Source organism: Symphodus melops, assembly GCF_947650265.1.
Source record: "Symphodus melops genome assembly, chromosome: 8".
Classification (NCBI taxonomy): Eukaryota; Metazoa; Chordata; class Actinopteri; order Labriformes; family Labridae; genus Symphodus; species Symphodus melops.
Window position 1 is genome coordinate 2,239,413 of NC_136698.1, and position 16,676 is coordinate 2,256,088.

The following is a 16,676-nucleotide window of genomic DNA, read 5'->3' on the forward strand; positions in this document are numbered from 1 at the left end:
ACGGCGTTCAGCAGGCACGGGGACAGGAAGCTGACAAAGCTCTGCCGAAGCTGGTGGCAGACGGCGTTCAGCAGGCACGGGGACAGGCAGCTGACAACGCTCTGCCGAAGCTGGTGGCAGACGGCGTTCAGCAGGCACGGGGACAGGAAGCAGAGGGCGCTCTGCCGGAACGGGGACAGGAAGCAGACGGCGCTCTGCCGGAACGGGGACAGGAAGCAGACGGCGCTCTGCCGGAACAGGGACAGGAAGCAGACGGCGCTCTGCCAAAACAGGGAGATGAAACACATTCCAGGACGACAGACCACGAGACATTGACAAAACACCGACAAGACAATACAATGAACCAACAAGAAACTGAGGCAAACACAGAGACTAAATAGACATGGGGTGATCAGACACAGGAAGAGAACAGAACAGAACAGAGAGGGTGGCATGTGCGTTTTCCACTCACTCTCAATGTCATTGTGACAGAATAACACGTGATAAGATTGTGTAACTGTGGTGCTAGATAGTATATACGTAAAGAGGAAAACAAGTCATGAATAGTACAGCATAAAGACATCACGATTTCAGACATTCAAACAAAACCAAAACAATCATTTAAAGAACAAGATTCAAATGCTAATTTTCCATACAAATCATGTCTGTTTATAAATTATGAAAGCCAGTAAGAGATGAATAAAAAAAAAACAGAATAAAATAGTTGCTCTTGACCACTTTGTGCAGTTCTAGTTTGCATTTGTTCCCAACCCGGGGTCTGGGCCCCCTGAGAGGGTGGCTCAAAGATCAGGATAACACACTAAATAGATAGCTGAAACAAAAGTCTTTTAGTCGGATCAAGCGTGTCTGCCTATTCTCGTGAGTTTTATCAATTAATTATGTGGCAACATTAGGTCAGCCAGTAGAGACTTGGGTGTTACGATTCTGTTCTGAAATGCGCCCTCCCACTTGTGTGCTGTCTGTTTTTCCCTGTCTGTCTTGCTCCTCCTGTCTCTCACCCCATGTGTGTCTTCTGTGTGCAATCAGCTGATCTTCATCGACTCATCAACCTCCTTGTGCTTATACACCTGGACTCTTCAACCACTCCCTGCCGGATTATTGGACTACTTCAGTGGTAGCGTACTCAAATCTTAGCTCCAGAACTTCTTTGTGAAAATATTAGTTTTACATGTTCCCAATTATTTTTATTGTGTTTCTTCCCTGTGTCATCAGTGTGTGACAGCTGGTCTTACCTGCTGCTCTGCGGATCAACACTCCCTTCACGTGTTGTATTTCTCCTGTGGACTTCAAGATACTCACTGGGATCTCACTTCACCTCCCTGGTTACTCACTGTTCACTTTGGAACATTAAAGAACACTGTTTATCTTGAAACCTGTCTCTGAGTCGTGCGCCCCGGTCCGAATATTAATCACCTGTGTGCATCATAACATTGGGTATGGAACCAGAGGGTCCCTGGTTCAAGTCAGAACATCAAGATGTAGACAACATGGGAAACAGGAACTTTTTAGTTCCTTATAAAAAGCCCCTGAACTATTTTAGTTCCAGGGTGTGTCGGTCGAAAACGGGGTTCTTGGTGTGTGGAAGTTGGTCTGGTAGCTGGAGAGGGTGCCATGCAGGTCACTTGTCAAGGTGCCATTGAGCAAGGCACCGTACCTTCACTGACTCTGGTGTGTCTCTGTGCAGCAGCCGCTCTCTGACATCTCTCCACTTATGCATGTCCACAGCTGTTTGTGATTCGGGCTTGTGTGTGAGAAGCAGAGTGTAAAACCAGAACTTCTCCTCTGGGATGAATAAAGTGTCAAATTAGAAAAAAAGCAACATGTCACTGTTTTTCATGTGGGTCTTGGTGTGTTATTGTCTCGATACATAAAGGGGAAAGATTAACAAGAAATCCTGTCTTCAGCCGCCCATCCCTCTGGCTCCCTCTAGTGGAGAACAGATGTTCAATCGTAAAGAGCAACATATTGGCTTGCTGGTATTTGCCCTCCAGAGCCACCACTTTACGTCCTCTTAAAACAAAAAAGATTTTTTTTTTCATCCTTTTAAATCAATTTATTTCAAGAAAATTCTTCTTACTTTACTGAGTTTCTTCTTGTATATACCAATAACTGTAAATATTGTTTTATGTTCCATACTTTAAGTCATTTGCGCTTGTACATAGCTTATTATTCCACCTGATACTTACTGTTTATTTTAGTATCTCTATTCATTTTATTTTACAGTTTAAATTATTTCTTTAGGGATTAATAAAGTATTTCTGGTTGTGATTACAGCCAAGGTTGACACATTGTTTTTGTTACTTTCAAGAGAACATAAAGGGAGGGAAGGTTTTCACTCCCGAAGACTGTCACAGCCTCGGCCTCAGCTCTCCCTGTCTTTTCTTGTGTCTGTCTGTTCCTCGACTGTCTGTCTGTGTTCGTCTGTGCAGCAGTCTGTCCAGTCCTGACTCCTTCTTTACTGCACACCTGTTTCCCATCCACCATTGAGCCTGCAGTCCTTAAAATCCCTGCTCTTTCACCCACTCACAGCCAGATTGTCTGTTCATACAACAGTCAAAGGTTGAATTGGCACTTTTGGATAAAGCAGTGCATTGCTGTTTTCTTAAAGACTTTTTCTGTAGCGTAACTCTTGTCTCTTTCTTGCCAGCCTGCCGCAATCTGTCCTGTCCGCTTTTAAACCAGCTCCTTTGTTAGTTGTGTTGCATTTGGTCCAGCCTTTAGTGAATCATAACAAAGACATTTGTGTTGTTAACTTACTGGAAGTCACTCGACAACATTAACAAGCGACCCAGTTTAATAATAACACTGGATGGATGCCTCCCATAGTTGCCACCACACCCAGTGATCTCAGCCCAAGGTGTGCAGGTTGTTTTTTAAACATGCTATATGTCTGATATGTGAAGCAGCACCGGAGAAGACTTCTGGGGGAAAAAGGTAAGAGTACAGTACATCTGGGGTGGAGGTTATCTACCTATACATGTTGTATTGTTTTGTACTTGTTGTAGTGCTAATGTGAAACAGGTCGTTTTTTTACAACATCAGATGATTTGTTATAATTTACAACATGACTGAGGATTCAAAATAGCTCATTAGCCATCTCTGGCTCTATTGCTGTACTTGTCAGTTTTATATATGATAAGAAAATGTGTTTGCTTGCTGTAAACACACTCAGCTATGAAATGTAACCCAGCACACTTCTGTCGACTTACATGTTGTAAACACATTTTAAACACTGTTTGCTATATATAGGATAAGTGTGCATCTGCAGTCATGGCCGCCATCAGCAGCTCACAAACCGATTTCTCCTTGGACCTGCTCCGCACCCTGAGCCAAGCGAACCCCACCGGGAACATCTTCGTCTCCCCGTTCAGCATCAGCTCGGCCCTGGCCATGGTTTACCTGGGAGCGAGAGGAAACACTGCGGCTCAGATGGCACAGGTAAGAAGAAGTCATATATGTCAGTTATAATTTCTAATGAAGGTTTTTAAAATGCTGTCATCCTTTCCATTTCACATTCTGAGTTCAGGAGTTTGAATCTACAAAGATGACTCCATGTGGACATCTGACCTTCCTCTCTCTCTCTAGGTTGATTGTATTGAAATGGCTAATCTTCTCCAACAGAGCTTGTTAATATCGTTTCCTCCCTGACATGTACTGTATAAAGGGACTCTGAATTCTGCCTGTTATTTGTGTGTCTCTTAGGGTTGCAAAATTCTGGGAATTTTTCAAAGTTGAAAACTTTCCATGAATTAGTGGGTCCTTTACAGGGAACTTGAAATACATATAGTTGGGGAAAATGTACTTTTGGATAATCTTGATGTATCTAGATATGTAGATTGAAATCTAGATTTCATATTAGTACACTTAAATATCTATGCTATTCCTCAATCAAAAAGCACACTACTTACTAGAGGGCTCCATGCCCCCTTTATGCACTTATAAAGGGAAAACTGTTTTGATGATATTATGGGGTAATATATTTTTCAATTATGGAAATCTGTTGAAATGTTTTTTTAATTGTATTATTTTGCATGGATGTCTACTTAAGACAAAACAGAATGTTTACAATTGAGCTTGGATGTGATACAATTAAATACCCTAAATTTCTGGTAAATTCCCATAATTCCCATGGAAGGTTTCCAATTTCCAGCTTAACTTCCCGTGGAAACTTTCCCCCCCATTTGCACCCCTAGTGTCTGTGCAGAGTGAATCTCTAGGACACACTGGAGAAGAATAAAACCTCACAAAGGTAATTGCTATAACAGCCACCACTCTTGTGGCCTGGTTTTAGGTTGACTGAAAGATAAGAGGAAGCATTTCCAATTCAGCGACCTCCCCCTTTCAGTATCCACTGTTTGGCGTCACTGAGGCTTCTATGGTTTCAGCTCAGGACTAAGAGTTTGGGATAACCCAACTTTTTTTTTCAAGGTTCAAGGTTCTTTATTTGTCAATTTCAAAATATGTCAGACATACAGTGAAATCGAAATTACGTTTCCCCCCTCCCCACGGTGCAATGTAGATAAAAAGGTAAATAAAATAAAACAAGGTAACAAAGATAAATAATATTTACATTAATAAACCTAAATGGGCAAAGTTAAATAAATGGAGTATAAAACAAGATTAGAAGAAAAGAAAAAAGAAAAAAAAGTTCGATGCTTTAATAAAATGTTTTGTACCTGACAGGTGCTCTCATTCAGCGCTGGTGAAGGCGTGCATGCAGACTTTCAGACTCTGAACGCTGACATCAACTCACCGTCTGCATCCTACATCCTGAAGCTGGCTAACCGACTCTATGGAGAACGCACAGCCAACTTCCTCCCGGTGAGTTTTCAACTTTTTGTTATTGTAACCTTTATTTAACCAGGAAGAGAGACTCATTGTGTCCAGAGTGTCCTGGACATAACAAGCAGCAACCCAAAAACAGACAACGAGCAGCTGAACATGGACATTTTCTGTTAATTGTCTGTATGTTGTGAGTCTGACTGTGTAATGTTTGCTGCCTCTTGGCCAGGACTCCCTTGAAAAAGAGGTTTTTAATCTCAATGGGATTTTCCTGGATAAATAAAGGTTAAATAAATAAAAAAAAAAAAATACAAAAATACATCAAATACATTACAAATAAATCCTTGGGTAATGGAAAGACACAAATAAGAGTTTTGAGCAGCAAATGTTTGTCAGAATCCTCCTTAAACATATCAGGAATCTACAGCCAGATGTCTCTGCCTCCAAGTCCGTTAACTTCCTCTTCAAAGCGTCAAACGAGAGAAGTTGGTTAAGTTTCAAATCATTTTGTAATGTGTTCCAAGAAAAGGGGGCAGCAAATTTAAATGCCCTTTTTCCAAGCTATGTTCGGTCTTTTGGAACTTGTGACCATCGACACAATAAACCCAATTTATAGTAAGAGAATCAAAGCCAAGGGATTATTAGTAACAGACAAACTGAATGATTAAACAAACATCAAGTTAAACACGCAATCCCTGACTAAGTGTCACAGCGGTCCCATCTCCAAAAACCTCCTTCCTCCTGAAGCCAGCAATGGGCTTTTAAGCTCTGAGGCCAGAAGCATTTCATTGAGTAGCTTCACCTGTGCAGAGGATTCAGGAGATCCAGGTTGTTATTCACTGATTATCTTCTGCTTTATAAAGGAATTCCTCGAAGCCACGAAACAGTTTTACCAGGCAGACCTGAAGTCTGTGGATTTCATCGGAGCTTCAGAGGCCTGCAGGGTGGAGATCAACAGCTGGGTCGAGCAGCAGACAGAAAGTACAAGTTTTAGATCAATTTGTGCAGCAATCGTTCCACAGTGTCCTCTAAGGATTGTTGTTTAATCTTTGTTTATTTCTTTATTTCCTTTCAGATAAGATTAAAGATCTTCTGAAGCCAGGAACAATCGACTCATCGAATAGACTGACTCTGGTTAATGCCATTTACTTCAAGGGGAGCTGGAAGAACCCATTCAAAGTGGGAACAAACCAAGGAGATGCCCTTTAAAGTCAACAAGGTGAAAACTAAAGCTGAAGTTTTTAGATTTTTAGATTTAAACTTGAATTTATTCTAAATTCTTTGATTTCTTTTTTTCATGCCATGTTGTAAAACAACGCTTTATGCTATTTTAAAGGCCACATATGTATTCTCCTCCTTTTCACCACTTTAAATCAGTCACAGAGCTCCCCAAAACGTTTCAAGTTTCTTGTTGTAAATCCACTCTGATCCTGTATTTGATCATGTCTATAAACTCCTTTATTTCAGCCCTGCTCAGAACAGGCTGTTTCTGTGTCTGTAGCTTTAAATATGTAAATGAGCTGTGTCTGACCACGCCCCCTCTCTGGAAGGGCTCGGGTGTACTCGGTGCTTTCTGTATAGACAGACATGTATTAGTGTTAGAAAAACATGGTGAATTGGATTTTAATAATATGTGACCATTTCTGTAATACAGACAGTTGCCTGCAGGTTTTTTTAGTACTTAGAAAATATCCAATTACCAACTGTTTTTTTGTTTCCTTGGTATTAAAACTGGATTCCTATTGTTTTATTTTTAATAGTACACAATCTGGTACCGCTATACCCGTACCGATGAAGACTGTCTAACTTGATCTTTTGACCTTAATGTCTTTCTTGTGCTTTAGAATGAAAGTAAGCCGGTCCAGATGATGCACCAGGTGAAGACGCTGCCCTTCAACTACATCCCTAAGTTCGGACTGAAGATCCTGGAGCTGCCATACGAAGACTATGAGCTCAGCATGTTCATCCTGCTGCCGAAGAAGTCTGTAATCGGCTCTGACCCTCTCCTGAAGGTACTCAATCTAGACATTTTTCTGGTTCAATCTGTTTCCTGTCTTGAAGAGTCCTTGTGGAGTCTTTTAATTATCAAACATCATTTTGTTTAAATTCAATCGATGAGACACCATTGTCTTCAGAAAACAAGCTCTAAAAAGCTCACTTTTCACCTTTCTAAAAGTAATGATCAGAATGACAGGCATCTAGAAGCTAATGAGAAATAAACTTGTAATGACCCAAACACAGTGAGCATCAGACATCACATCCTTTTGATCACTTTGACATAAACACAGCAGGAACCTAGAAGAGCTTAGGAGCTCATACTTGAATGCAACATGTCACTGACTGACTTTAGATACAGTATCTAACTTTGCTAAAACATTAGCGCAGTTAAAAAAAGACGATGATGAAAGAGCAATTTCACCAAAAATGATCGAGTATATTAAAGAAAAACACAAAATGTTGTTTTTTGTTGCAGCTGGAAAAAAAGCTAACACAGGCTCAGCTGGACAAATGGACCAACAGGGAAAACATGGACTTCAACAGTGAAGTCGTCATTCACCTGCCCAAGTTCAAGCTGGAGGAAGACTACGAGCTGAAGAAGCCGCTCGCCAAACTGGGCATGACAGACGTGTTCTGCGAGGCAAATGCAGATCTGTCCGGCATGAACGGCGAAGGAGGACTCTTCCTGTCTACGGTGGCGCACAAAGCATTCATTGATGTGAACGAGAAGGGGACGGAGGCGGCCGCAGCCACTGGAACTGGAGCCGTGAAAGGGTTGAGTATAAAGGTACCTAAGCGGCAGAAACACTTCACAGCAGACCACCCGTTCCTCTTCTTCATCAGGCACAATAAGACCAAGTCCATCCTCTTCCTCGGCAAGTTCTCGTCTCCTCACACAGATGGACACACATCATTATCCAACAAGGCATGCTGTGGGGGATTGTTTTGTTCTTCCTAAATTAAGAACATCAGCATCCCATACAGAGCCTCAGTAACATACAGAGCCCCCCCCCCCCCCTTTTCATGCTCTTTCCACCTATCCTGCAGAGAGTGTGAATGGAGGAGACGAGGCTTGTCCTCGTGGCCCCATATTGGCCTCTCATGACATGGTTCGTAGAGATTTGTCCACTGCTTGACGGGACTCCGTGGGAACTTCCAGTGTGGCAGGATTTGCTGTCACAGGCACAGGGGACTCTGTTTCCTCAGGGTCTGAGGATGCTTTATCTTTGATTTCTTATCTTCTGTTCTAAGATAAAACTGAACCGTGGATCTATTAAGGCGACATTTTATTTAGTGGATAATTAAGGTGTCATTCTCCAAACTAAAGCAAAAATAACAAAAAGGTAAATAAACTTTTGCTGCTCATTATAAATGATCTGTCAGTTTTTGAGTAGCACGTAGAGATGAACGGCTTCCACTGTGGGACGCTCTGTATGACGACTGTTATGTAATATGGACATCCAGAGGCTGAAAAGTCGACATGAATCAAACGTGTGTCATGTGTCAGCAGTTACCATGGCTACACTGTAAAGCCTCCGTGACGGCTGGAGACAAGAAATAATCTCCACACTGTAAATCAAAGTGACACCACACGGTTTCAAAAGAGCAACCTCTGAGGACGGTTAAATTTACCCTACAAGAACATTTAATCCTTGTTAATAAAATAGAACTTCATCCAGGTAAATGTGAAATCTGAATTTCATATAGGACAAAGTGAGAGAAACACCTGCTGTTGAATCTGCACACAAAGAAACAAAAATGAGTCTGTTCAGCATACATTTATAAGATGCTGTTTCAGTCAGTGAGGACTTTTGTTTAGAAGGGTTATAACAGCAGGGATCAGGATCTTCCCAAGTAGAGTCTTTCTAAATCTCAGTGCTCAATACATCTCCGGACCTTCAGGCATACAGGCCGAACAAACACGGGGGAAAGCTCTGGGGGACGGCCAGGAGGCCAAGCAGGAACGGGAGAGAGTTCAGGTGGGTAGCCCCGAGGCCGAGCAGACTCAGGGTAGAGCTCTGGGGGACGGCCAGGAGGCCGAGCAGGCACGGGAGAGAGTTCAGGTGTCGACTGGGCCACCGAGGAAGCATTGTTGGACGTCGGCCAGACTGCCGAGGGAAGCTCAGGCATCGGCCGGACCGCAGAGGAGACGTCGTCGGATGTTGGCCAGATCGCTGAGGGAAGCTCAGGCGTTGGCTGGACCGCAGAGGAGACGTCGCCGGGTGTTGGCCAGACCGCCGAGGGAAGCTCAGGCGTTGGCTGGACCGCAGAGGAGACGTCGTCGGATGTTGGCCAGACCGCCGAGGGAAGCTCAGGCGTCGGCCGGACCGCAGAGGAGACGTCGTCGGATGTCGGCCAAACCAGCGAGGAGACGTCGTCGGGCATCCGCCCGAATGCCAAGGGAACCTCAACTTGACGCCGACGGCGCTCAGCAGGCACGGGAACAGGAAGCTGACAACGCTCTGCCGAAGCTGGTGGCAGACGGCGTTCAGCAGGCACCGGGACAGGAAGCTGACAACACTCTGCCGGAGCTGGTGGCAGACGGCGTTCAGCAGGCACGGGAACAGGAAGCTGACAACGCTCTGCCGAAGCTGGTGGCAGACGGCGTTCAGCAGGCACGGGGACAGGAAGCTGACAAAGCTCTGCCGAAGCTGGTGGCAGACGGCGTTCAGCAGGCACGGGGACAGGCAGCTGACAACGCTCTGCCGAAGCTGGTGGCAGACGGCGTTCAGCAGGCACGGGGACAGGAAGCAGAGGGCGCTCTGCCGGAACGGGGACAGGAAGCAGACGGCGCTCTGCCGGAACGGGGACAGGAAGCAGACGGCGCTCTGCCGGAACAGGGACAGGAAGCAGACGGCGCTCTGCCAAAACAGGGAGATGAAACACATTCCAGGACGACAGACCACGAGACATTGACAAAACACCGACAAGACAATACAATGAACCAACAAGAAACTGAGGCAAACACAGAGACTAAATAGACATGGGGTGATCAGACACAGGTGATACTAACGGGACAGGTGAGGAATATCAGGGTAATCAGGAAGGCGGGAAAAACAAGGAACAAAGGACACAAGACCAGAACACTGAGGACAAGTACAAAGTAAAACCCAACACTGACACCACCAAAACCAGATCTACAAAATAAAACAGGAAACACTAAAGACTAGACTTAAAACACAAGACAGGAAATAAACTAACAGGCAACATAGAAGAACACAAGGATACAGGGAAACACTCTAAGGACTAAAGTAAAACACACTAGGAACATACATACACAAAACACGAGGGAAATAATGAAAACTAAAACAGGATTAAAAACAGAACAAAACCATGACAGGATCTGTGAACCTCAGCTTCAAAGATCACAGGTAACATGTGTTACAAAGGTCACTAATTCACTTCAGACAGGTTCAGATTGAAAGACAAAGCACATGTATGATCTCCTTTGATTTATTGGAAACTCATTCTGACAATAAAATAAGTTGTGGAGTCCAACTGATCATTTTTGGGGGCAGAAATCAAAATAAAGGAACTTGGCATTGACACCAGTGTAATATATCAGGATGCATGGATTATTATTTTATTTTTTTGGCATAATCAAATAGATAATGCACGATTAGAGTACTGTGAATGATCTAACTACGGTGTCAGGTCTGTGGCCTAACAGAGACGTCTGATGGGTGTGGTTTGAGTATTGCCCTGTCCCTGCATGTGCAGTGATGTGTAAGAAAATGAAAGAAGTAGGCTATGCCTTTCAATGCGTCCCTCCCACATAGAGCTGCAGTCTGTGTGCTCTGTCTGTATAAATGGGCAGAGGCGACCTGCTGGGTTCAAGTTCAACCACAACCACTGCACAGAAACGTTTCTATCTGTCCAGTGGGGTATTTCGGACCACCGCCTCACTTTACATTTTACTTTCACTTTTGCACTCGACCATTTTGGGACAGGAGAGCGAGTTTCACTCCTTGTGGGACGAACATCAGGTAATATATAACTTCTAAGATCTGTCACTCACAGTCATGCATATCACACAGTCGTGCTTTTTGTTTTTCACACCTGCTTTCGTGTTTAGAGATAGACTATGGACTCAAACACACTTAATGCCTTCTTCACCACCTTGGGTGATGTCTGTGACTGAATAGATGACTCAGGATTCATGTCCATTCATCAAAGAATTTAGTGCACATAAATGTTTTCTAACCAGCTGCTGTGGGTGAAAGTGAGAAAACCTCAGGTTTTTCAGCCACATGAATGTTTCACAGTTTGAAGTAAATATGAATAAATGACTGCCCCAGTTCTACTTGTTTAAAGTTTTATAAACGTATTGTTTTGTACTTGTTGTAGTGCTAATGTGAAACAGGTCTCCGTTTTTTGCATCGTCCAATAATTAGTTATAACAGGACTGAGGATTAAAAAAAGCTCAGTAGCCATCTCTGGCTCTGTGTGAACTTTACAGTAAACTGTACTGTACCCTTTCTTGTCAGTTGTATATGAGAAGAAAATGTGTTGAAGTTGCAGTCTGCTTGCTGTAAACACACTCAGCTATGAAATATAACCCAGCACACTTCTGTCGACTTACATGTTGTAAACACATTTTAAACACTGTTTGCTATATATAGGATAAGTGTACATCTGCAGTCATGGCCGCCATCAGCAGCTCACAAACCGATTTCTCCTTGGACCTGCTCCGCACCCTGAGCCAAGCGAACCCCACCGGGAACATCTTCATCTCCCCGTTCAGCATCAGCTCGGCCCTGGCCATGGTTTACCTGGGAGCGAGAGGAAACACTGCGGCTCAGATGGCACAGGTAAGAAGAAGTCATATATGTCAGTTATAATTTCTAATGAAGGTTTTTAAAATGCTGTCATCCTTTCCATTTCACATTCTGAGTTAAGGAGTTCAGCACTGACTCAAAGGTGTGTCTTGAGGCAGGTGAACTCTTCTGACGCCTGTACTTTCACCTCAATATCATTTATTTAATCATTTATTGTCTGCTATAAAACAGGACATGATTCAAACTGACTGTTACACACTGAGCTGTAGTTTCTGCTATGTTTGCTTTTGAAAGAGCTGTAAATCCTCAGAGCTTTGCTCTCCTTCCTTTTAACATGATTGATGACTTCTGTGTGTAAAACAGGAGGTTGAACGACTAAATCCATGCAATTTGTGGCCAAAGGTTTGATAACATAATGCCAATGAATTGCATCGTCTATTGTAATGTGAACTAATGCATTTCGCAGATGTGTTCAAATAAATCTGTTGTGAACTGTCTGACATTTTCAAAGGAATAGTGTTCAGGTTAAGTTGCTGTAAGTATTATGTGACTCTACTGTGGAAGTTTTTGGATGAACTTTGAATCTTCAAAGATGACTGCATGGACATATGACCTTCATCTGTCTGGGCTGATTGTATTTAAATTACTTTATTGTTTATTTTTCTTTACTTCCTGATGCTGAAATGAAAAAGCTATCATGTTTGTACAATGTTTTTTATTTATTACACGTGTTCTGATTTTTAAGAAAGACAAGAGTTATTGATAATTAGGCTGACCTGACTGATGGACAGGCGCGGTGTGAGGCTTCTATGGTTTCAGCTCAGGACTAAGAGTTTGGGATAACCCAACTTTCTGATGCTTTAATAATGTTACGTGTCAGAATGAATTTGGAATCAGACGCACGACTCAGAGACAGAATATACAAAACAATGATTTATTGAACAGCGAGTGACAACGGTGAATAAATGTACTACATGAAATATAATGTGACTCTGAATGTGTAACATGAAATATAAAGTGACACGAATGTGTTGCATGAATCTAAGGTGACTATAATGTGTAACATGAAATATAATGTGACTTGAAAGTGATCCCAAAACCCAGAGTCCAAAACACGCGTGAAGTTGAGCCAGATGTAGACGAACGAGACGACGGGGGAAAAACGAGGTTGCAGGAAGGGCAGGTCTGGGAAACCATGAGGGAAGAACAACAATCTGGTGCCGGCAGCATGGAAGGAGCCGGCTTAAATAGTGAGCTGATTGGAGTGCCAACACCTGTGAGCCAACCTGAAACCCATGATCAATGAATGGGGCAAGGGAAACACAGAGGGAGTAGACAGACAGGGAAAACAAAACAAACACACGTGGAAAAGCACACAGAACCCCAAACATGACAAATAAAATGTTTTGTACCCGACTGTCACACAGGTGCTCTCATTCAGCGCTGGTGAAGGCGTGCATGCAGACTTTCAGACTCTGAACGCTGACATCAACTCACCGTCCACATCCTACATCCTGAAGCTGGCTAACCGACTCTATGGAGAACGCACAGCCAACTTCCTCCCGGTGAGTTTTCAACTTGTGATCTTTGACACAATAAACCCAACTTATACCAATGAGATATCTCTGATTGCAAAGTTGTGATTAATATAGACAAAAAAAGTATCACAGTAATGACGAGTTGCGTCAGGAGATCCAGGTTGTTATTCACTGATTATCTTCTGCTTTATAAAGGAATTCCTCGAAGCCACGAAAAAGTTTTACCAGGCAGACCTGAAGCCTGTGGATTTCATCGGAGCTTCAGAGGCCTGCAGGGCAGAGATCAACAGCTGGGTCGAGCAGCAGACAGAAAGTACAAGTTTTAGATCAATTTGTGCAGCAGTCGTTCCACAGTGGTCTCTAAGGATTGTTGTTTAATCTTTGTTTCATCTTTATTTCCTTTCAGATAAGATTAAAGATCTTCTGAAGCCAGGAACAATCGACTCATCGAATAGACTGACTCTGGTTAATGCCATTTACTTCAAGGCGAGCTGGAAGAACCCATTCAGAGTGAGAAAAACCATGGAGATGCCCTTTAAAGTCAACAAGGTGAAAACTAAAGCTGAAGTTTTCAGATTTTTAGACATAAACTTGAATTTATTCTAAATTCTTTGATTTCTTTTTTTCATGCCATGTTGTAAAACAACGCTTTATGCTATTTTAAAGGCCACTTATGTATTCTCCTCCTTTTTACCACTTTAAATCAGTCACAGAGCTCCCAAAACGTTTCAAGTTTCTTGTTGTAAATCCACTCTGATCCTGTCTTTGATCATGTCTATAAACTCCTTTATTTCAGCCCTGCTCAGAACAGGCTGTTTCTGTGTCTGTAGCTTTAAATATGTAAATGAGCTGTGTCTGACCACGCCCCCTCTCTGGAAGGGCTCGGGTTTACTCGGTGCTTTCTGTATAGACAGACATGTATTAGTGTTAGAAAAACATGGTGAATTGGATTTTAATAATATGTGACCATTTCTGGAATACAGACAGTTGCCTGCAGGTTTTTTTAGTACTTAGAAAATATCCAATTACCAACTGTTTTTGTGTTTCCTTGGTATTGAAACTGGATTCCTAATGTTTTTTTTTTTAATAGTACACAATCTGGTACCGTTATAGCCGTACCGTCGAAGACATTCTCTCTCGATTTCTTGACCTTAATGTCTTTCTTGTGCTTTAGAATGAAAGTAAGCCGGTCCAGATGATGCACCAGGTGGAGACTCTGCCCTTCAACTACATCCCTGAGCTCGGTCTGCAGATCCTGGAGCTGCTGTACAAGGGCAATGAGCTCAGCATGTTCATCCTGCTGCCGGAGGAGTCTGCAGACGGCTCTGACCCTCTCCTGAAGGTACTCAATCTGGACATTTTTCTGGTTCAATCTGTTTCCTGTCTTGAAGAGTCCTTGTGGAGTCTTTTAATTATCAAACATCCTTTTGTTTAAACTCAATCGATGAGACACCATTGTCTTCATAAAACAAGCTCTAAAAAGCTCACTTTTCACAACCTTTCTAAAAGTAATGATCAGAATGACAGCGTACACATCTAGAAGCTAATGAGAAATAAACTTGTAATGACCCAAACACAGTGAGCATCAGACATCACATCCTTTTGATCAGTTTGACATAAACACAGCAGCAAATACATGCTATGAAGCTCATGTTTTACTAATTTATTTTTAGTTTGACCTGTATTTAACCAGAAAAAAGTCTTTGTTTTGGAGAGTTTGTCTTGGTGTATTGGTGCGAAAGCAAGTACTTAAATAAAATAAAATCTGATAAGAATCTCGTTTACAAGAGTCAAGAGAGGCAGCAGCACAAATTACCGAGTTTCAAACATTAAACACTTAACAATTAACGTGAATAAAGGAATCAAGAAGCGTTCATCAAAATGTGTCATAAGTCATCAACGGCAAAGATCAAAAAGGGTAATACGGGTTAAAACATCGACATTCAGTATGCTTGCCTCCAGATTAGCCTCATTTTTTTAATTTTTTTTTTTATATACTTTATTAATCCCACAAGGGGAAATTCGGTTTTCACTCTGTCTAATGAACACACACATAGGCCGAGAAACACACTCATGCACAAACAGGGTTCTAATGACATGCATTAATGGAGAGGTCTCAGAGTGAGGGGGCTGCCCACAGCGAGCGCTCCAGAGCAGTTTTTGGGGTTCGGTGCCTTGCTCAGGGGCACCTCGGCAGTGCTCAGGAAATGGACTGGCGCCTCTCCAGCTACCAGACCAGTTTCCGGACTTGGTCCGTGCCGGGACTTGAACCGGAGGGTTCCCAACCCAAGTCCCTCCAGACTGAGCTACTGCCGCCCGTTTAATAAACTTTAATTTGTGTTGGTTTTCACAGAGCAACAGCTGTTCATGGAACATGGTGTAAGCATTTAGCAATTGAGTCCGTTTAACACACTACCACTGCTCCAGATCATTCAGAAGACATTTAAAACATCCAAGGAAACCAGCTGCAGAGGATGTGGAGTCTGCATCCGATTCCAAGAACAGGGAGCAGCAGACTTGAATGCCGTTTTTTCCCAAATTCTGTACAGACTTTAGTTAAAGTTTACAGGTTTAAATCCTGGGAGAGTAGATTGTAACTTTCAGTATTTAGTTCTGAAGGTAAGATGGAAGCAGAACAAGAGCACCCTCATTAATAGAAATCTTGGCTAGCCAAAACATTAGCCAAGTTAAACAAAGACAATGAGGAAACAGGAATTTAACCTAAAATGATCGAGCGTATTAAAGAAAAACGCAAAATGTTGTTTTGTGTTGCAGCTGGTGAGCAAGCTAACACTGGCGCAGCTGGACAAATGGACCAACAGGGAAAACATGGATTTCAACAGTGAAGTCTTCCTTCACCTGCCCAAGTTCAAGCTGGAGGAAGACTACGAGCTGAACGAGCCGCTCGCCAAACTGGGCATGACAGACGTGTTCTGCGAGGCAAAGGCAGATCTGTCCGGCATGAACGGCGAAGGAGGACTCTTCCTGTCTACGGTGGCGCACAAAGCCTTCATTGAGGTCAACGAGGAGGGGACGGAGGCGGCCGCAGCAGCATTCGATGACTTAACCTTAATTGGTATAAAGAAACCCAAGCGGCAGATATACTTCACAGCCGACCACCCGTTCCTCTTCTTCATCAGGCACAACAAGACCAAGTCCATCCTCTTCCTTGGCACGTTCTCGTCTCCTGAGACAGGTGGACACACATCATTATCCAACAAGGCATGCTGTGGGAGGTTGTTTTGTTCTTTCTAAATCAAGAACATCAGCATCCCAACGCTCAGTAACATAGAGAGCCATGCTGGAATGGAGCTCCCTCCCAAGTCGGGTTAAACAACAAAGCGCTGTATACAGTTTCAAAAAAAGAATCAAAGAAAATTATCTAAAAAAAAAACGTCAGCTCTGATAGGACCACGGGCATTTTTTATGTAACGAAGTTTGTTTGTTTTTTCTTCCAAAAAAGGTGTAGGTGTCAAACAAAATAGTGGTATCATTGTTTAAATTTAGGATGAATTATGTTTTTGTCATGCACCGGCCTTGGAAAGAAGAGTCTGGTGAAGTTTAGTGACGGTTAGGTTAA

At 42.9% G+C, this 16,676-nt stretch overlaps 1 protein-coding gene and 1 long non-coding RNA gene across 2 annotated transcripts; one reads left to right on the forward strand and one right to left on the reverse strand.

The window, feature by feature from the left end:
- Nucleotides 1–2,915: 2,915 nt before the first annotated feature.
- On the forward strand, nt 2,916–16,376 carry LOC306828548 (uncharacterized protein). The gene is given in 16 exon segments (XM_079351068.1): nt 2,916–2,934; nt 3,250–3,438; nt 4,684–4,821; nt 5,646–5,763; nt 5,858–5,967; nt 5,969–6,001; nt 6,627–6,794; nt 7,256–7,727; nt 8,683–8,790; nt 10,588–10,766; nt 11,403–11,591; nt 12,986–13,123; nt 13,292–13,409; nt 13,503–13,645; nt 14,271–14,438; nt 15,872–16,376. Coding segments are annotated over 15 exon segments (2,730 nt in total). The 5' UTR covers nt 2,916–2,934; nt 3,250–3,270; the 3' UTR covers nt 16,352–16,376.
- On the reverse strand, nt 15,071–15,366 carry LOC306828686. The gene is made up of 2 exons (XR_013779766.1): nt 15,194–15,366; nt 15,071–15,130 (listed from the first exon to the last, which is right to left on the reverse strand). It is a non-coding gene; the product is annotated as an uncharacterized lncRNA (long non-coding RNA).
- Nucleotides 16,377–16,676: the final 300 nt, after the last annotated feature.